This window comes from Bipolaris zeicola (genome assembly GCF_000523435.1).
Source record: "Bipolaris zeicola 26-R-13 unplaced genomic scaffold scaffold_35, whole genome shotgun sequence".
In the NCBI taxonomy this organism is placed as follows: Eukaryota; Fungi; Ascomycota; class Dothideomycetes; order Pleosporales; family Pleosporaceae; genus Bipolaris; species Bipolaris zeicola.
Window position 1 is genome coordinate 145,776 of NW_006912084.1, and position 20,147 is coordinate 165,922.

General features: G+C 49.7%; 9 protein-coding genes across 9 annotated transcripts; 6 read left to right on the forward strand and 3 right to left on the reverse strand.

Annotated features, from left to right (window-relative positions):
* Positions 1-609: 609 nt before the first annotated feature.
* On the forward strand, positions 610-1,681 carry COCCADRAFT_34903 (uncharacterized protein; the record flags this gene model as incomplete). The annotated part of the gene is made up of 3 exons (XM_007711873.1): positions 610-645; positions 694-1,288; positions 1,344-1,681. The coding sequence occupies 3 exons, from the start codon at positions 610-612 to the stop codon at positions 1,679-1,681; spliced, it is 969 nt and encodes a 322-aa protein (XP_007710063.1).
* Positions 1,682-2,642: 961 nt separating this feature from the next.
* COCCADRAFT_90398 (uncharacterized protein) lies at positions 2,643-3,885 on the forward strand (the record flags this gene model as incomplete). Its single annotated transcript, XM_007711898.1, has 3 exons — positions 2,643-2,813; positions 2,878-3,253; positions 3,389-3,885. The coding sequence occupies 3 exons, from the start codon at positions 2,643-2,645 to the stop codon at positions 3,883-3,885; spliced, it is 1,044 nt and encodes a 347-aa protein (XP_007710088.1).
* Positions 3,886-5,714: 1,829 nt separating this feature from the next.
* On the forward strand, positions 5,715-6,305 carry COCCADRAFT_90351 (uncharacterized protein; the record flags this gene model as incomplete). Its single annotated transcript, XM_007711899.1, has 1 exon — positions 5,715-6,305. The coding sequence occupies one exon, from the start codon at positions 5,715-5,717 to the stop codon at positions 6,303-6,305; it is 591 nt and encodes a 196-aa protein (XP_007710089.1).
* A 306-nt stretch (positions 6,306-6,611) lies between these two features.
* On the reverse strand, positions 6,612-8,360 carry COCCADRAFT_24476 (uncharacterized protein; the record flags this gene model as incomplete). The annotated part of the gene is made up of 2 exons (XM_007711863.1): positions 6,612-8,212; positions 8,276-8,360. The coding sequence occupies 2 exons, from the start codon at positions 8,358-8,360 to the stop codon at positions 6,612-6,614; spliced, it is 1,686 nt and encodes a 561-aa protein (XP_007710053.1).
* Positions 8,361-9,288: 928 nt separating this feature from the next.
* COCCADRAFT_90275 (uncharacterized protein) lies at positions 9,289-11,134 on the forward strand (the record flags this gene model as incomplete). The annotated part of the gene is made up of 5 exons (XM_007711900.1): positions 9,289-9,486; positions 9,540-9,586; positions 9,663-9,742; positions 9,814-10,309; positions 10,402-11,134. The coding sequence occupies 5 exons, from the start codon at positions 9,289-9,291 to the stop codon at positions 11,132-11,134; spliced, it is 1,554 nt and encodes a 517-aa protein (XP_007710090.1).
* Positions 11,135-11,659: 525 nt separating this feature from the next.
* Positions 11,660-13,829, forward strand: COCCADRAFT_34908 (uncharacterized protein; the record flags this gene model as incomplete). Its single annotated transcript, XM_007711874.1, has 4 exons — positions 11,660-11,724; positions 11,796-11,965; positions 12,038-12,897; positions 12,969-13,829. 4 exons carry the CDS (start codon positions 11,660-11,662, stop codon positions 13,827-13,829), a joined length of 1,956 nt encoding a protein of 651 aa, XP_007710064.1.
* Positions 13,830-14,111: 282 nt separating this feature from the next.
* COCCADRAFT_90336 (uncharacterized protein) lies at positions 14,112-15,665 on the reverse strand (the record flags this gene model as incomplete). The annotated part of the gene is made up of 7 exons (XM_007711901.1): positions 14,112-14,368; positions 14,448-14,595; positions 14,667-14,808; positions 14,869-15,101; positions 15,207-15,374; positions 15,436-15,521; positions 15,584-15,665. The coding sequence occupies 7 exons, from the start codon at positions 15,663-15,665 to the stop codon at positions 14,112-14,114; spliced, it is 1,116 nt and encodes a 371-aa protein (XP_007710091.1).
* A 660-nt stretch (positions 15,666-16,325) lies between these two features.
* On the forward strand, positions 16,326-18,039 carry COCCADRAFT_90374 (uncharacterized protein; the record flags this gene model as incomplete). Its single annotated transcript, XM_007711902.1, has 3 exons — positions 16,326-17,710; positions 17,787-17,931; positions 17,998-18,039. 3 exons carry the CDS (start codon positions 16,326-16,328, stop codon positions 18,037-18,039), a joined length of 1,572 nt encoding a protein of 523 aa, XP_007710092.1.
* Positions 18,040-18,140: 101 nt separating this feature from the next.
* COCCADRAFT_3209 (uncharacterized protein) lies at positions 18,141-19,198 on the reverse strand (the record flags this gene model as incomplete). Its single annotated transcript, XM_007711849.1, has 5 exons — positions 18,141-18,327; positions 18,384-18,450; positions 18,505-18,577; positions 18,659-19,111; positions 19,178-19,198. The coding sequence occupies 5 exons, from the start codon at positions 19,196-19,198 to the stop codon at positions 18,141-18,143; spliced, it is 801 nt and encodes a 266-aa protein (XP_007710039.1).
* Between the last annotated feature and the right edge of the window lie 949 nt (positions 19,199-20,147).

The following is a 20,147-nucleotide window of genomic DNA, read 5'->3' on the forward strand; positions in this document are numbered from 1 at the left end:
GGATATTTCCTGGCTACCGCTCGTGCACGCGTTTTATCTGCGTCGGGTTGGAAGCTCTTGGCAAGACGATCATGACTTCAGCTGCGACTCGTTCACTTCCGCGGAACCATTTCCGGCATGACCTTTCTTTCATCGTACTGCGTAGGTAATATAAATAGGTTTCAGCTCTCGTCTCGGATTACGTACCACAGAAAGCGCTGCTATACCCCACGCGATACAAACATTCACGAGCTGAGAACACCACGAGCTGAAAACAGAGTGACTAGATCAAGACCCTGCTCTGTAACAATGGCAATCCTGATTCTTGAAGGGCGTATCGTATCGGCCTCATGACAAATACCAAGTTTGGCATTCAGATATTGGAAATCTCTAATCTGAACAAGTTGCAGAGTAGTAGGGCTGAGGTGGGGCTAGCTTTTGTCCGACGTACGTACTACTTACCCCGCTAGGAACGGAATTCGCCCGCAAGCTGATTAGACAGGCCTGCCTGATAGCTTTACGTGGCAAACACATACGGGCAGACAGCTAGTGGCATCGTAAATAGACATCAGCCTAAGGATATTTCGCCACAAGATTTCCTTGTCCATGGAAGAGAAGCGACCTTCTGCAATGGGCGATAAAGTGCATCCAACTGTTCGCGTTGCGGTTAGTATGTCCGAGTCGTTGAAGTGTAAACGCACTGAATGAAGACAGGTCACGCAGCATGAGCCTCTGTGGCTCGATCTGGAAGGGACAGTTCAAAAGACAATGAACATTATCAAAGAAGCTGCCGAAGCCGAAGCCAAACTCGTTGCCTTCCCAGAATGCTGGATTCCTGGATATCCTGCTTGGATTTGGAGCCGTCCAATCGATTTTGATCTGGGAACGAAATACGTGCAAAACTCCTTGAAGACGGATAGTGAAGAAATGAAGCGTATTTGTGCTGCCGCTGCCGAGAACAAGATCAACGTGTCCCTGGGCTTCTCTGAGCGCGACGGCGATTCTGTGTACATCGCGCAAGCTTTGATTAGCGAGTATGGCGAGATCAAGATGACTCGTCGTAAGATGAAACCGACGCACATGGAGCGCACAATATTCGGAGATGCCACAGGCGGGAAGTCGTGCCTAGCCAAGGTCGTTGATTTACCTGGAGTCGGCCGGGTAGGCGGGCTCTCATGCTGGGAGCATATTCAACCTTTGTTGAAGTATTACACCTTCACACAAGGTGAGCAGATGCACGTAGGAGCATGGCCAGCCGTCGATGGGTTTGTAGAAGGTAGTCCTGGACTCTACTCCATGTCTACAGAAGGTGAGTAGTAGCATTCAATTTTCCAAGTGAGCTATAGAGCTGATGGTGATCGTAGGCTGCCGCAATATCTCGCAGTCCTATGCAATCGAGTCTCAAGCCTTTGTACTTCACTGTACCACTGTCATCTCCGAAGCTGCCATCCAGATGATGGGAACGGCCGGTTCACCAATCATGGGACATCCTAACCAAGGAAGTTCTTGCATCATCGGCCCTGATGGGCGCATCCTGAGCAAGACCGATAACCCTAATGAGAAGCTCGTTATTTCAGACCTCGATCTGAGCTTGGTGACAAAGGCCAAGACATTTGTAGATGCATCAGGGCATTATAGCAGGCCAGACCTTATGTGGCTTGGAGTCGATGAAACACACAAGCCTGTTGTACGTGGAGCATAGAGTGATTAATTACATCCGGAATCAGATATACTTTCATTCTTATCTCACGGATGCCGGATCCTTTACAGGGGATAAGAAGCAAGAGCTCAGCACTTACCACAGTCACGCCTCTTCAATTCAAAGACAATTCCACTTCCCATCGAGCAAACCATAGTTTTCTTCGTGATCCGCGCAACGAGAGTATTTTGGGTGGCCAGGACGGTTACTTGATTCGCCAAATCCGTCATATCTCATGACTTTGCCATCAGTCTTTCATTGACCCCGAGAAGCTGCTCTGGAATTAGCAACATGTCCAACAGTATCTACAACTTGCACAGACATTTCCACGTCGCCTTCTGCTTTTGATCCGTATGACTGGTGGTCAACCTGCCATGAACCATCTCGAATAGCATAAGAATCCATTGCGTTCAGAGAGAATGAGAAAGGGTGCTTTAGAAACTGAATACCCTAAGCAACCATAAGAACTCTGTGCCATAGCAAGGCCTCCTTTGAGTATGAAGCGATCGGACGCGCGGATATCCTCGAGCACACTCTCCTCATGGGCAAATAGAGGCGTCGTTGTGAGGCAAGATGGAACGACTGCGATGGCGGTGATAGCTTCGCGGCTGGAATTAATTATATTACCAATGAAAAACACAAAAGTAAGCTAAGAACGGCCAAGCGTTGGGTCAAAGCATGCTAAGAGGGGGTAGAAGCTTGACTGGACAGTAGCTTCCGTCAAATATGACGTAAACCAGCCACTGGCGCGCATGCTCCGTGTTTTGGCGACGCGCCACCCACTTCGAACATTGATCGCCAGAGAGAACATGTCATAAAGCGAGCGACCCGCCACCGTGAACCGGAAAAAGGTATCTTCGCATAAACTATAGAAGAGAACGCATATTTCGATGTTTCACTACCGCGTAACTCTGCACTACCCAATCCCCACAGCACAATTCTACCCACTTTAAACGAGCCAACAATGGCGAACGCTGACGTTGTTACATACAACATCGCAGCGTTCATCGCGACACTCTTCCTCTTAGAATTTGGTGCGGATAAGTTTATTGATCATAGCGCTGTCGTCGCTCGTCGCACCGGAATATCGGAAACGATCGTTGGGCTTCTTACTGCTGGAGGAGAATGGGAGGAGGTATGCTCGTACTTGTCCGTAGTCTTCTCCGCTACTAGTGTACTAATCATATCTGATGCTATAGCTCGCTGTTGTTATTGCATCACTCGCGCGCAATCGTGGCTCTTTGGCGATCGGTAATATTGTTGGTTCTGGGGTTTCGAATATCTTGGGAGCTTTCTCCCTGGGTCTCTTATTTCACGACAAGCAGCAGCCGATTGTGTTTGATCGAAGCTCACGCATATACTCTCTTGTCCTACTCGTCTTGACAACTTTTGTGACGCCGATTACGTACTTTTCAAAGAAGATCGTATGGTTGGTTGGCGGCTCCATCTTGATCGCATTCTTTGCCATCTATATTGGGTCCGTGGGGTGGGCAATCAGTAAAGGGACTCTCACTGCTCCAGAGGACTCCGACGATAGCAGCGATGATGAGAGCAGTGGTGAAGAAAACACAGTTGGTGTTGTCGCGAGGAGAGGACTGCATCATGCTGATGCACACAGACACGAACCCAATGGGACAGCTCCTGCTGGGAACAACGAACGAACGAGCCTACTTGCACACACTGGCAGTAGCACAACGCAAAGGTCATCAGGACCAAGTCGCCGCAAGCACCAGAGCCTACGTTATCACCTATTTTATCTCTTACTTGGCTTTCTAGCCATCTGCCTCGCAGGTTGCGTGCTTTCCCACGCTGCCACGACCATTACCGATGAATTCGGCATCTCAGATGTGCTTTTTGGTGTTGTGATTCTCGCAATAGCCACGACAATTCCCGAAAAGTTCGTCGCGGTGATGAGCGGGCACCGAGGCCATGCTGGCATTCTCGTCGCGAATACAGCCGGCAGTAATATATTCCTGCTTGCATTGTGCTCTGGAATCGTTATGCTCGGTACCTCAGGGAAGCTTGAACACGGCAACGTGAGCATCGCTGAATTAGGGGTTTTGTGGGCCTCAACACTTGCATTTACTTTGACCGTCTGGTTTGGCGGAAGGTTTTGTCGTGAGATTGGATGGGGAATGCTGATCGCTTATGTTGCCTTTATAGTGCTGGAGTTTACAGTGATTCATGGTGTAGCTAATGGCGACTAGATACTCTGAAATGACTGACCGAGTTCTTCGTGGTGGTGCAGCGGGTATCAATGTGTATGGATCTGGATGGTCCAGCGTACTGATTTGGTGTGTGATTTTATTTGTCGGTAGATTTTTGAGATTTCTTTCGCATTGGACGCTCGTGGACGAGTGGGTGTGCACTGGGACATAGCTGGCGCAGCTGTCGTACACAAGGCTTGAGGGAGTGCATCCTGTATGGCAAAGAGGTGGGCGACGATGTCGCTCTCACGTGGCAACACATTTGTCCCTCTCTGTCAAGACGAAAGCGGAAGAAGCCCCTGCTTTAGTAGCGACCATGTTTTGCCTAACGCGAACCCTCTGTATGTGTCCAAGTATGTAGCAGCCTTCCATCTCTTCTTCGCGCCCCCTTAGATATCGTGCTTTTCAATTGATTATTATTGCTTCAATTGGCCACCTGAGCGTTGTTGTTGACACGCACGACTGATCGCAGACTGGCAACTGTCGGTGTCGAGTAACATTCGTGTCGTAGCATGCATCGGGGTTGGGCAAGTACCTTGCAACATTGTCTTCGACAGATTAACTTTCCCAGCTAGCCCTCTAAGCCTTCGATGGCTCCGCATAAAAAAAACCTCGGCAGCGAGCCTAGAATCGATTCCCCGCCTATCGCGATGGTGACCTGTCTTGGAGTCGCAAATTTGACTGTGGATGGGCCATTGCATGAACTAGGCTATATTGAGCTTTCCAGCGGCATATGCGCTGCATTAAGACATTCCTCCAGAGAACAGAAATAGCTTCCCAACCCACAACTCCAGTTCCGATTCGTGTGCCACGGCCTCGGTCTACTTCCTCGGTGTCATGACCCTAGTAGCATCGTATTGACACTAACCGAGGCTGCATGTATTCTGGTGTCGGTGTTGTCGCACTACTGGATTCAGCACGCATCACCCAAAGTCTAACAATATCTTTTCGAGCTGTCCTTGTCTGAGTGTTTCGCACAGCAGAGGCTCAACTTCATTGCTAAAACGAACTACCGAATGCGTTTCCACGCCTTACTATTTCTTGAATTTTGCGAAGCCCGCTTGTGCGGCAGCCCACCACGTCTCCTGCTGGATGCGATTGCTTTTCGCGCTGCTTTGTGAATAGTTTATGCCACAGCGGGCCTTAGCACTGCAGCAGGCCTTACTATAGTAGCGGGCCTTAAATGCTGCGGGCCTTAGTACTGCAGCGGGCCTTACCGCGGCATCTCCCGCATCTGTTGGTGGGCCTTGACGCAGGGTCTCGCGTATCTGTCAGTACTAGTATCATCACCATAGGTTTTGTTCAACTTCATCATGCACCATATGCGAATCATGGCTAACGATAATACTATGGAACAAGACATGGAAGAATGTATGTTTCCTGCTTGATGGCTTACGTACTAGAGGTCATCTGGCGCTCGGTAAGGATTCTTTGAGGGCTATAATTATCCATACCAAAGACAATACCTGCTTAGATTGAGAACCAAGACGCACATCCTATAATGTGGAGACTCATATAAAATGCCAAGCTGGAGTAGTCGACTACTTGCAGCAATACTATACCAAGTGTTGGCCAACTCCCGTCAAGGCCCGCAGCTTCGTATAATGCTGGGGCGAATTATGCACCCAACATCCCGCTTTGAGCGATCTGGAACGCCTCAATGTAGGGCATCTTCTTCTTTTGCAATTATTCAATAGATGCAGTTGAGCACTTTTGTGGAATGTCAAAGTATAAGAGCAGGTGCTTTCCTCATTCCTAAGCTCACTACCACAGCTCCAACGAATCACCTGTAGCCTACTCTCAACCACCACCTTCAATTACACTCTACCATGTATCTCACTTCTGCACTCGTGGCTTTTGCTGCCAGTATTACTGCTGTTTCCGCTACTACCGTCCCAGACGGTGTTTACATGATTACAAGATTCACCAATGGCACTGAAGTCTACACTCCCTCTGAAAACGGAGTTGCTCCCATTGTCCTCAGCGCCGAGGACCTCTCGGCAGTACGAGCCGCGAATCGACGCGACATGCTCTCATCATCTACGCTCAACACGCTGTCCAAGCGCCGCACCGATTGCTGGGGTTATCAACTCGAAGAATTTGGCATCGATAGGGCATACGAGGCCCTTGCCGAGGGGTGGGCCGGTAACGGGCAGGATGTCTGCTCAGATGTACCAGGCCAAAGAAGATACGTTGCATCATTGAGGAATCAAATGATGGTCTACTACTGCGTCAACGAATCCGGAAAATGCGGCAATTGCAACCGCGACGATGTTTATTACGCAATGGCTCAGATGGATGCTAAATGCCGCCGTTACGAAGCTTCGTGGTTTGGATGGCCAGGAAGCTTTGAGATCGTCGGCAAGGCAAGACAGGGAGATAATGTTTGCGCGGGTAACATGAACGGCGTACCTTTCTAGCCGAGCTAGTTGCTGAAGTTCGGGTAGAGTTAAGACACTACTAGTGTTAGGAGGTTGAAAGGGTATATAGCAATGAACATTCTTAATAAACTGAGCTGTAAAGTTCTTCTCATTCTTTTCATGTGATAAGGGTTCAATGTTTCTTGATATCAGACATCTTTGTAATCGGGCACCTTCATGGAATCATCGAAGATTGTCTAGGGGATTGTTACCATTGATGAAAAAAAGCAAGACAGAAATGAAAATAACTCAAGACCTCCTCACATGACTGAATGGCAGAATCCTACATCAAATTACTTCTAGCCTCTACTTAGAAATGTTGCCATTCTTAATACCCTTCTTATGAAGAAAGTCATGCGCTATGCTCTCATACGTATGGAACTCGACCGAATCCCCCCAACTCCGCAGCCATCCAATGAAACGATCCGCCATGGTCATGGCGTGTGCCAGACCACTGGAGTCTGGGTGCATGAGCAGCGGGAAAATGAAGGTACCGTCGTCGGACTCGGCCTCGCCGTTCTCCCACAGCCACAGAAAAATGTCCTTCCAGCGCTGCTCAACAACGCGGACATCAACTTGTCCGTTAGTGTTGGCAACATGCGGAAAATATTGCAGTCCCATCATGTCTTCATTGTTCCAGCCAATGGGAATTTCCACAAGGGGCAGGCCAGTGGCGGGTGAGTGCAATGACACGGGCGGTACTACGTCCATATCGCTTATCGGCGTTGGCTTCAACCAGCTGCTCGCTGGCTTGGAAAAGTCGATACGCTCGACGGGCGGGTCGCTGGGTGTGAAGTAGGGTTGCGAGTCATGGTGGCTCAAGGATGAGTCGTACAGGAACCCAAACTCTTTGAGAAGCTCGATTGTCGTTTCGCGCAGCTGGTACATCGGAGCGCGGTATCCTTGTACCTTTCTACCGGTCAGACGTTCCGATACTTGCATGCATTTCGCCAAGACGTCGCGCTCTTGTGCCGGCGTCATCTGATAGGCGCCTTCGTGAGCGTAGCCGTGGAGTCCAATCTCCGCGCCGGATTCGACGATCTCTTTGACTGTGGATTCAAAGGTCTCCATAGTGTGCCCAGGAATGAACCATGTGACCTTGTCGGCAATCTGATATTTCTTCAGTATACGTAGTAACCGGCGGCCACCAACGCGCCCGGAGAATACACCAGTGCTGTAGTCTGCAAGGTTGTTGTCTGGATGTTCTCCCGTGCCTAGAAAAGCCGATAACGCGTCGAAGTCAAACGAAAGCGCAATCTTGACTTTCGGTTTCTTTGCTCTAAGAGGCGAGCTTATCCTAGGTTGTGTTTGAGATTGTGGGATGTTTGTGTTGTGAGATGGTGGCTTCGTGTCGTCAGACTGTGAGTTGCAAAGGGTCCAAATATCATTGAGTGAGATAACAGATCCACGCGAGCTGCTAGATGCCAATATATTCATCGCAGAAATAACAGACAGATCAGTAGCATCGCCGCCTAAATTCTCAACGTCGAGGAAGTTGACAGAAGCGTCGCCATGGAGCCATGCAATATCCCGCTGTATTTTTGAAAGAACAGCATCGAGGGATCTCTCAAAGGAAGCCTTGTAACCGAGAATGATCATAGAAAAGGGGCCAATTGAGTTGCCATCTTTTGATCTCTTGAACTGACTTTGGAGGATTGCCTTGATCTGGGATAAGGCTCTTCTCTGATTGATCTGGGCAGCGTCATGATGCTTGTCCCACTCAGTTAGAGGCACTTCCCAAATTGGATCGCGGCCGCAGTGCTCGTGATCCCGAGCATCAACAACAACAAGATCGGCCGACCCGCTTATTGCGGTGAATGCGCCATCGATCCGAGAAGTGATTTCTGTCGAATTGTCGCTGGAGCTACGATTGTCAAGGTTCACAGCTTGAAAGCTGCTGCATGTTTCTATAGAGACCAGTCAAAAAACTCGTAACTCTCCAGTTAGGAACCGTTAGCTCGAATACTCACTCGCCAATTCAACCTTTAGAGCTTCGGTACGAGAGTTGGAGGATCCTGAAAGAAGGATACGCTGGCTTGAGAGAAACGAAGACATCGCTTGACGGTGACTACCTTCAAGTGACTGATGAAGAATAACTCCCCAGCTTGAGTTAAGTATTGGGCAGAGGTAGCAAGATACTGGGTACACCATAACAGGTGCCAAGTTGATGAAATTCTATAGCCTTTGTACTGATTCGTAGTAGAGACGGTATTCCAATCAACAATAAGAGTCGATGGATTTACAAGGAAGGTGCCAGCGAGCCAATCAAAGGAGGTTAACGCCGCGAGCTAGGGGAATACCCCAGTAAATCCGTTTTGGAAGGCGCCAGCGAGCCCATCATAGCAAGTTCGGGTTATGATCGACACCCAATAATCGTTGACAGAGTATTCCCGCAATAGATAACGACAGTGGCTCTGAAGTCTGCAATGGATTTATCCGGCAAATCTGGACAGGCCCTTTAAGCGTACGAATCGGGGTACTCTCCAAGCTACTATGCGAATGAATTACCCCAGTAGGCTTCTACACCATTACGTGGGGGACCATGTTTATCACAGTGCCCCAGAGGTTCTCGCCATTGTAATCTAGAATGAGGTCTCTACCCCACGAGGGCTTGAGACTAACCATGGAACACTCCTGATAACGATTTTCACAATTGCAAACGCATAACACGATGAAAGTGAATAAGGAAACCGCGAGCGAGGCATTTATCCTCAAACTCAGCGATACAGTTCGTCAAGTCGTAGTCGTTGTAATCAAATCACTAAAATCTGCTCGTATCAAGGCCGTTATCACAGCCATTACCTCGGGTCAGTCTCGATGCTTTATCGCATAGTCGTGTACCTAGCATAACTGGGGTTTGTTAATACTTGAAGGAGTGTATAAGTACAAGCCAATGTGGGAAACCTCAACAACAAAAACTGCATTTCTTTGCACTCTACCTCTGTGCCTTTTTGATACTTCTAGAAACCCCAAGCAGATGACCATGGAGCTTACGGTGTTGGAGAAAGGGCCTGAGCAGAAATCCAACGCTCATTCACAACACTCAACGGACGATTTTGCCGAGGGCGAAATCGTTCTTGTGAGCAATGGACCGACTCTAGCGAGGAACTTTAATTTGCTAAGCGCCTGTGCGACTGGTATTACCACCGGCAACTCGTGGGCTGTGTTGGGCGCCGGTATTGTACGTAACATACCTGTAGAAACTTTCCTAGCTGGAATTAACAGTGAGGACAGGTTACATCGCTTCACAACGGTGGAGCAGCTGGGGCAATATATGAGTAGTACGTGACTCCTCTAGATCTCATTCTGACCTTCAGCGTATGGGTTCCTCAGCTAACGCCATGACTCGAATCGCAGTGTAGTTGTTTCCATCTTCTATGGCTTCATTGCGGCGTCAATCGCAGAACTTGCATCATCAATCCCATCATCAGGGGGAGGTATGCCGATCACACTTTCGCTATTTCCTGTAACTAGGGTCAAACGCATACTAATGGAGCTTCGTCTGCAGTCTACCATTGGGCGTTAGTGACGGCCGGCACCAAGTACGGTAAGATTTGTGGATGGTTTGCCGGCTGGTTGAATGGCCTGGCGTGGATGTTTGCCGTTGCTTCCAACTGCGTCATGGTCAGTAATATGGTGCTCTGGTCGTACAAGTTGTACCACCCCGAGCTGGAGCCTCAGCGATGGCACGTCTTTATCTGCTACCTCATCCTATCGTGGGGATGCTGCTTCACTGTCATTTTCGCACAGCGCTCTCTTCCACTTATCAGCCGGCTCGGATCCTTTCTCATCATTGTCGGCTTCTTTGTTACTATCATCGTCTGTGCCGTCATGCCTGGGTTGGCTGGCGGTGGGTATGCATCGAGCGAGTTTGTCTGGAAGCAGTGGAACAATAGCACCGGATATTCGAGCGACAGTTTTGTCTTCCTGGCGGGTATGCTGAATGGTGCGTATGCGGTGGGCGCCATTGATTGTGTTACCCACATCGCTGAGGAGATTCCACGGTACGTCTTGCCATTCCAGCTCTACACTATCTTTCTGACGCTAGTATTCATACAAACACCACACAGCAGAACTGGCTAACAGAAATAACTAGTCCACGAGTGAATTTGCCCAAAGCCCTCGCATGCCAAGTGGCCATAGGGTTCGTGACTGGTTTCAGCTATTTGATTGTGGTGTTCTACGCCACCAGGAACCTAGAGGCGATCATCGAACTGGAAACCATCTGTCCCATTGGGGAGATGTATCTGCAAGCGACCGGCTCCAAAGGAGGAGCGGCTGGGCTGTTGATAGTCATCATTCTGCCCATCCTCTGCGCAACGGTGGGCTGCTACGTAACCGCGGGCCGCACACTCTACGCACTCGGCCGCGACGGCGCAACTCCGTTTGCAAGTAAGATTGGCGCAGTCAGCTCGCGATGGCAGAGCCCGCTATACTCAACGCTAGCATGCGGCATCTTCATGACTTGCATCGGGGCAGTGTACGTGGGTTCACTGACGGCGTTCAACGCCTTCATAGGCTCGTTTGTTGTGCTATCGACGCTGTCATACCTCCTTGCCATCCTGCCGCACTTGGTGTCGGGCCGCAAGCTGATCAAGCCTGGGGCCTTCTGGATGGGCCGTTTTGGTGCCGCCGTCAACGCCGTTGCCTGCCTCTATATTGCCGTTTCCATTGTCATCTATTGCTTCCCGTACAACTTGCCGACCACGGCCGAGGCGATGAACTACACCAGCGTCATCGTATCCGGTCTGGCGGTGCTCGTGGGCCTTTGGTGGATGCTGCACGGGGGAAGACACTACCAAGGCCCTGGAGTAGACTTGCAGGTATGACAGAGACAAGGTATTCAGTGTCGTTCAAATGGGCTGGATGTTCGTTTTAGCCAATGAGGAGGGGCTTGTCGGGTGATGAAGTTATCTCCGCGGTGGTTCCCATGTTGCCATTAGATGAATCTGTAGTCACTAAAGCAATCATCCATCATCAGCATCGTCTGGAGACAAAGGACCTACTCGCTGGCGCCTTCCAGAACGGGAGACCCACTTTTCGCTGTCACGGGCCCCCGCGATAAGATAGCGAATCCGGGCTGGTTTCGACTACCCCATTATTTTCTGTCAGTTGCGCTTCCCACCAATCACTAGGCTCGGGCATGTACGTACACTAGATAGCGTCAGTAAGACCCTAGATCCGCCGTGGTTTTCTCTCCACCGACCTCACATGCCGCCATCCGGTATTTCTGAATGACGCATTATCCAACACATGGGCGGATTATCCGATCCCGCATGGCCCAAGTATCGTAGACTTCTCGTCACTTCCAGAATGCAAAGAGCCACAGCCAATCAGCCCGCGGCACATCTGTGATGAAGACTAGGTCGAATACTGTTCGTGCACGGCCATCCAAGTCCAAGTGTGTGACATTCACTGGGTACGAATAGAGCTTCCCCCAGAGTATTTGCAGCGTGTTCCGCAGCCGTGCATCTTACTAACAACTAGCAGCTGCTGGACTTGCCGATCCCGCAAGATAAAATGTGACGAGCGGCAGAAGAACGGGTGTGCAGTGTGTGAAAAGGCTGGCTTGGAATGCGCTGGCTACAGTGTAAACTTGTCATGGGTGACGGGCCGGGTGCAGGACCTTCAAGGTTTGCACCGGCGAAAGATCAACACAGGTCAGCCTCCAATATTCGTCTTCTCATCGGGCCTAAACGGTTGCCTTCCGAACATAGTTGATTTATTGCTAGGTGGGCCAGCATTACCACTCATGTCAGACCGCGAAACAATGAGGAAACTGTCGGCCATCAATTCCGTCGTTACACCATTGGACACGGTTCTCATTGGCCCTTTTGGTGTCTTTCAGTCCAATTACAATGACCCTATTCAAGGTACTTTAGAAAGCCCAGCGTCATCATCAGAACCAGCTGAGAGCATTGATGACGGTGGCCCTTCCACTGGACAGCTTGACAATGGGTGGGGTACAGTTGCACAGAGTCCTGACTGCATGGGTTGGGACCTCTCGACTCCAGAGCTTCCAACCTTAGAAAGCAGACCAGCTCGGGAAGATTTTCAAAGTGACTTCTCGCTGCAAGAACTTGAGCCCTTTGCAGCACTCAAAGAAAGTAGGTACCAAGCATGCACATCCCACATCGATCTGCTGGCAATGTCAGGTAAATCAAAAGCGCGCCATTTGCCTGCTCCCTTCTTCGCTCTTTCGATGCCTATGTTTAGAGACCAGGAAACATCCATGCTCATGTTCCATTATATGAACCATGTGGCTGAATTGCTACAACCGGTTCTGCACTCACGCAACCCTTGGAGGACTACATATTTCCCTTTTGCCCTATCAGGGTGTCCAGAGCTTGTTCTTTGCCAACAAAACACAACTACATCTTCGCAAATATCGACCTCACTATTCCATAGTTTGCTCTCGGCTGCTGCGTTTCACCTGCGCAATACTACGGAGGGTTCTCCCAAATTCCATCATCTGGGGCTTCAGCACCGAATCAAGGCGCTGCGTGCTCTGAACTCCGCGATTGTCCATCCCGGTGATCCGCAGCTGTATACATTGCACTTAACAGCAATGCTGTCACTAGTCACAATCGATGTACGCATCTCCCCTTGATCCACATTCAAAGACACCCCTCTCTCTGACAAATGCCCTTCTTTCCTTGACAGACCATGACTGGAGAAGACTCTGACTTCCCAATCCACCTCCAAGCATGCCGCCGACTACGCCAGCCATGCCTACAGCTAAGCATGAGCAAAGGAGACTCAAGCAACCAAGTCACCAGCATCTACCGCTTCCTCACCCTCCTCGCTCAAACAACATGCCTCGAAATCTCCCCTCGACCGTGGTCATTCGATGAACATCTTCCCGCCTCTACCCTACCATATTTCCACCCCGACGAGAGAAGCATCGAATATATATACGGAATCACACCTGAAATGGCCAACTTACTGTACAAAACGTGCCGGATCGCAGAACACCTCGCCTTCTACCGCCAGCAGGCCGGTACACCGACTCCTGCGTCTCTTCGCGCAGCGTACAAGGCACTGGGCGACGACGTTATGGCCTGGGTCATTGACGCGGAGCCTTTCCATCTCATCCAGCGCCAAGAGCGCACCATGCTTGAGATTGCGCGGTGCCAGGTCCGCGCGTTCCATAGCGCATTGCTGATATACTACCGCCGCACTGTGCTCGATGGCGACGGCATTATTGTTGATGTGGATGTTGAAGCGGAGGCAAATGCTGTCTGGGAAAACCTGACGGCAGCAGAAGACCTCAAAGATGCATATATGGGCGGTGCGAAAAGAACGGCGCCTATGTCGTGGCCGGCGTTTATTGCCACATGTGAGACGAGGAACCGCGAGCCCTGGGTTACGTGGTGGTCACGAGTCGAGGGGTATGGCCTTGGGAATTTCTCAAGACAGTGGAGGGCTATCCAGGAGGTTTGGGGTGTTATGGATGTGGATGGGAATGTGGGGAGTTGGAGAGAGGCGTTAAGCCGCATAGGGAGATTGGTATTACCGGTCTAGTTGAGCAGGAGTGAGGGTTACTCAAGGCAGTGATCGTTAACAGATTGAAACGGGCTTGTTCATTCAATGTATGTTATTTTTCATATGCTTATGAATCTTTTAACAGACCTTCAATTCATAGGAACGTTCTTCTTAACGGCTTCCTTGATTCAGGCTCGCTACAATCGTCTATCTAGAAGCTCACTTGCTTCCATCTGACTTGTGCTTATGTGGTTCATTCTGCCAGCCACAAAAAAGTCCAATAACCCCTTGCTTGCTTTTCAGAATACTGATTCGACCATTCTAAAGCTCATCCTTCACCCTCGATGGCGCTGGTCCCTTCTTTGACTTGGCCATGGCCGCCATAATGTCCACGATCAGGTCCGCAGCCGCAATCGACGTGATTTCGGCGGCGGTGTCATACGGAGGGCTCACTTCAACCACGTCAGCACCAACTATATTGATGCCCTCAAGACCTTTAATGAACCGCTTGACTTCGCGCGTAGTCCACCCGCCGGATTCTGGAGTGCCTGTAGCTGGGGCAATGCTTGGATCCAGCACTATCACGAGTTAGCACATTGGCGTCTTCAAGTGCAAGAAGTAAGCAGCAGATGACGCAAGGACTAAGCGGTATCTTACCGTCAATATCGATGGATAGATATGTAGGGGTGTCCTTGACGAAGCTCAATGTCTTCTCGATGATACCGTTCATGCCAATGTCATCGATCTCGTGTGCCTCAATAATGCCGAAGCCGACATCTCTGTCAATCTCATAATCCTTGGGGCTCTGCAACAATCAGAATAGGGATCAGTACAAGCGTTCTCAGAGTTTGGGTATTGAAGAGTGCCGGCACTGACAAATAGCTTGGTTCGGAGGCCGCCATGCACACTGGTCCCTTTGCTGATGCAGCCCTCCCGGCTAGCGTGCCAAAAGAAAGTACCATGAGTAAGGGCGGACTGATTTGACCTGATACCTGTGTAGCCTTCGTAGGGGTCCCATCTGTATGCGACACGGTTAGCGCCGGTTTTTTCTAATAGCCAAGTGGAAGACATTGCTCACGTATCCAAATGCGAATCCAAGTGAATCACCGATATAGGACCATATACAGTCTTGAGAGACCTTAAAATAGGCAAGACGATGGAATGATCACCTCCCAAGCTGATTATGCGCGGATGTTCCCATGAGTTTACTGAAGAGGTTGGATGGTACAAGACCTGCCTGTAGCCTTGTTCCATCTGCTTGAAAGCATGGGCTGCATCAAACGAAGTGATGGGCACATCACCGCAATCGATCTGAAAGCCAAGAATATCAACAAGGTGAATCCTCTGAGTAAACAGGTTGAGCAATGGCGCTACTCATTACAGGGTTATTGGTGTGTGCGGAATGGTCCGACTTACAATAGCGAGTCCCTCTTCGTAAGGATCGACTTCCCAGACGGTGTTGTAGCTTCGTCCCTTTTTTTCCCTCGCGGAACCAGCCCGGATACCTCGAGGGCCGAATCGGGCACCTGGCCTGTAGGACGTTGATGTGTCATATGGAAATCCTAGTATGGCGATGTCCAAGGGCTTTGAGCCAGATTAGGAACTAAGCACTGAGACGAGTTTTCCGCGTAAAGGAACGACGTACTTTGTCGTGAGACGCAGCAAGACAGCGCTGCCATTCCAGATGGGCAAATGTCACTGGCTGAGAGAAGGGGAGATCAACATCAAGGTCTATGAACGCATTAGCGTACGGATTCTAATTCATCAGTCTCTTTCGTATAGGTTCTGCAAACCTTCAATTGGGTGGCTATAGTCTGGACCAACATTGATGGCGGCCACTGCAGGGAGAATACCCGTCCAGGCGTTTGGTCGCATGCTCAACGATTTGGAGTAAGACGACGACTTTGGCTCTGGATAAGTAAGGGCGCTAAGCTGGAAGGAAGCCGTACAGAAGTCAAGATGTGGGATTTAAGGATATTGGTCATTTTTGACAAGACTTGCGATCTTTATATATGTATCAATACTTAGCTCGGTGCGGCCCAGTTCAGTTTTGATTATGCACTAAGTGTATCTGTCTAACGTGGAGGCGTTGCGGGTCTGCATCTTTACGTAGTCGAAACTGCGGCGATGAAGAGGGGCAAAAGGGCACTGATAAGAAGCTCGCAGGCGCTTTCCACGCCTACTCCAAAGGAAACAAGACCTCGCAGTCTCCTGCCGAAGCCGAGCAGCCTGCGCGCCTGCCGTCGCTGGCCGCACATGAGCACGGACGCCAGTCTCGCTGGCGGTTGCCGGATTTGGCGTCCCCAACCAAAATCGGGCAACCACGCTACTATCCTACCATCCTCCCCCACCACCCCCAATCCATCACCATCTCGCTACAGTCACGCAAAACAAGCATTGATTAAGATGCGCTTATTTAAGATGACCGAAAGAGCGAAATGTATGAGCTCGGCAGCAGCAGCGTCATTATACAAGCGTCTCAGATCTTTACACGCGCTTCGTCATAACACTCTCCTGTTCTCTTGTCGCTAGGCAATGGCCGTAGCAGTTGTTGCCGCTGCCGCTCTTGGCCTGGCATTCCTGCTCTACCACCTTTGTTTTTCTCTCTTTATAAGCCCTCTTGCAAAGATACCGGGTTCAAAAGCGTTTGCCTTCTCAAGATGGCGACTTGCACTGGAAGACTTCCGAGGCACACGCACACACACCATTCACGCGCTTCATAACAAGTACGGCCCCGTCGTGCGCCTCGGGCCTAGTGAAGTGTCATTTAACACCACTTCCGCCCTGCGAACCATATATGGAGCTGGCAGCGGTTTCGGGCGGACCAGCTTCTACAACATGTTTCATGTCTATGGGCGCAAGAACATGTTCTCCTTCTTCTCCGGTCGCGAGCACTCGGAGCGTAAGAAGATGTTTGCCAGTGCCTACGCCAAATCGGCCATGCTCAAAGGAGCCAACGCAGCCATAGTCGAAGCCAAGGTCCGCCAGTATCTGGATCTGATTGCACGACAGCAAGGCTCGAGCGAGATATTCGCCTCACTGCACTACTTTTCTTTGGACGCCATCACCGACTTCTTGTACGGGAAATACGGGAAGACGTCCTGCTTGGAAGGCTCCAAAGCCGACTGCGCATTAGTCGATGATATAGTGGACGTTGCGCGTCGCAGACTTTCATGGTTCGTCATCCACCTACCACGCTTCACTACATGGCTGTATTCTAGAACCGGTCTCTTCGAGAGGGTTGCCCGCTGTTTCTACCCGATGCAGCTGCCAACCACGTACACAGGCATCCGTCGCCACGCTATGGTCGCATGCCAGGAATTTGTACGTAGCTCAGCTGCCTACGACCCCTCTAAGAGCGTAGAGCATATGTCTCCATTGATCGCGAAGCTGTGGAGGCATCATTGCTCCCGACAGCCTGGTGGGCTGGATGACGTTGATATTGCTTCCGAGTGCGCCGACCACCTCCTCGCTGGTATAGATACCACCAGTGACACTCTGATGTTCCTCATCTGGTCGCTCTCCCGGCCCGAGAGCTGCAAGTTCCAGCAGAAACTGATCGAAGAGGTCCGCAGCATATCCCAGGAAGGCCTCAACTCAGATGGTATTCCAACCGTCGAGACCAGTGACAAACTTCCTTATGTAAATGCTGTCATCAAAGAAACTCTGCGATTGTATGCTCCCTTACCGGCCTCTGAGCCACGGGAAGCTCCTACAGCCACCGTGATTGATGGCCATCATATCCCATCAGGAACTACAGTATCCATCTCGCCGTATATCCTACATCGGAACCCAAAAGTCTTCCCGAATCCGATGCAGTTCAACCCCGATCGTTGGATGGATCCCTCCCAGAACATTGCCGAGATGAACAGGTGGTTCTGGGCATTTTCCAGCGGAAGTAGAATGTGTATCGGTCTCCAGTACGTCATTGAATTCCTTTTGAATCCAGTATACAATTACCTGCTTGATTTGGATTTATTTACTTACTCAAATTAGCCTTGCAATGGCGGAAATGACCACGTTAGTGGCCGCTGTATATCGCAAATACACCACCACTACCGTTGGTAATTTTGATACAATTTCTCCCGGTATCACAAGCCGCTATGAACTGTTTTACGATGAAGGATGCAGCGGCGTAAAGGTGAGTTTTGGCTTCCATCACAATTGCACCAAGACGAAGGCCTTGCCCTCTTATAACATATCCTAGGAACACGAATGCCAAATCCGATTCGACACGCTGGCCGCATGAGCCTTGTACTATGCTTGAGTATATATTTGTTGAGGGGGAAATGGCCTACATGTGATTGTAACGAGCCTAGTTCGGGAACGTGGCTACATACAAGGTCAGAATTAAACAGAAGACCATGCTTTATCAACTGGAAGCGCTACACCGTTGATTGCAGAACTGAGATCAGAACCCAAGAAGACGAGAACATTTGCTATCTCTTCTGGACCGATGGGGCCATTGGCGATAGGCTCGTTCTTTTGATCAAGGCTTCCCGTCGTTTCTGGCGCAAAATGGATATCAAGCACCGGCCTGTTGTCAATTAGCAATTAAAATACTACGGAAGTGGGTATGACATTTATGCGGACCTCGCATTTTTCATAGCTTCTAAATCGATATCACCTATGATTGCATTTGTGATATTGATTCGTACACCTGTTTGTTCGTAAGCATGTGCCTGGGAGAAGGGTTGATGAATATTCCTCATACCTCCAGGACAAATAGCAGTACAACGGACCCCTTTTCTGTGGTAGCGCCAGGCTACATTCTTTGTAGCACCAATCTAATCATGTTGACCTGTTTTCAGTAGAATTTTCTCATGTTTCGCTGTTCTTCATCTCCTGTCGCACCAAGGATGACTTACGAGACCATGTTTGGCGGCGGTGTAAGCCACACCACCTGATGCACCACCCAGCCCAGTCATACTCGAAACATTGACAATGGAACCACTCTTCTGCTTTCGCATATATGGTATCACGGCTCTCATAAGCTTGATCGGCCCTGTTAAGTCAATGTCGACTACTCGATTGTACTGAGAATCATCTAGGGTATCAACCGAAACGAGTTGATCCGACACTCCAGCAACGTTGAGCAGGACGTCGATGCGGCCATCAAAAAACCTCAGACACGCTTCTACCGTAGCATCGATGTCGGCTTGCTTTGAAACGTCGCAGCTATGAAACAAAAAGTTGGGAAATGTTGAAATCTCGGCTGGAGGCTGTTGAATATCGCAACCAAAGACCTTGGCACCCGCACTCAAATACGCATGTACGGTGGAGAGGCCAATTTCGCTGAAGCATCCAGTAATTAGGACAACCTAGAATTGATATGAGAACTCATTTTCAACAACTTCGGGGTAGAGGTGTGTCAAATAATGGCGGACCTTGTCTTTGAGCATCGCCATGATAGCGTCTGAATGTTGGTTATAACAGCTGGGTGAAAAGTAGGGCAATTCTGATTATATGCTAAATCAAACTGTTGTTTGGAGGCATCATTTCAGTGCCACAGCTGGTGAATAAATAGTTGCGTAGTCATACTCCGGGTCGAAGCGGGCTAGAAGTATTCGCATGCTGTTGCAAATGCTCTGTCACACAACATGGCGTCAGGAAACTAAGTTGGAAGCATTGGATTCAGATTGTGGTTGCCGAGGATACTTCATGAAGTGAAGCATTATAGCCGTCACCCGAAGAAAACCTGCTGTAGGAGACATAGACAGCCCGAATGCTCGTCGGACCGACCGGAACTTCGCTATGCGGCCTGCTAATTCCAACAGCCTCAGAGTACAATAGTAAAGGTAATACACTATTACCTACCCCGCAATCGGGGCACGGAATCGCTCCTTTCCCCAGCAATTCTACTTTTCCCCACAATTGGAATGTGGGGTCGAGCCTCCCCTGCTGGCGCCATCCTCAAATTCACTCCTCACTCACTCTCCAGGCCCTTATCGTACCGGAAATCTCATACTTTTAACTTGAGTGAATGCTTGATAGACTGCTTTCTCAAGTTCCTTGTGTAATGATGCCGCTCCATGATCGCCAGGAGGAAGATACTGAAAAAATACTATGCCAGCGATACCAGACTAAGGATCCGCCCAGTAGCTACTATCAAAGCTGAAAAATATAGTGCTATTGTACGAGACTTACCCAGAGGTGACGTGGCATCCCGATCTACTGGAGACTATAGTAGTAAGAAATAAAATCAACCAAGCTTTTGAGAAAGCTGGGGTAAAAGGCCCAGTAATTAAAGAGATCTCAATAACAAAGAAGAACAATCTTATCCTAACAGCAACGGATGGATACTCTGGAGATTTCCTACTCCAACAGATCAACGTTTGGGAAAACCAGCTCCAAGTA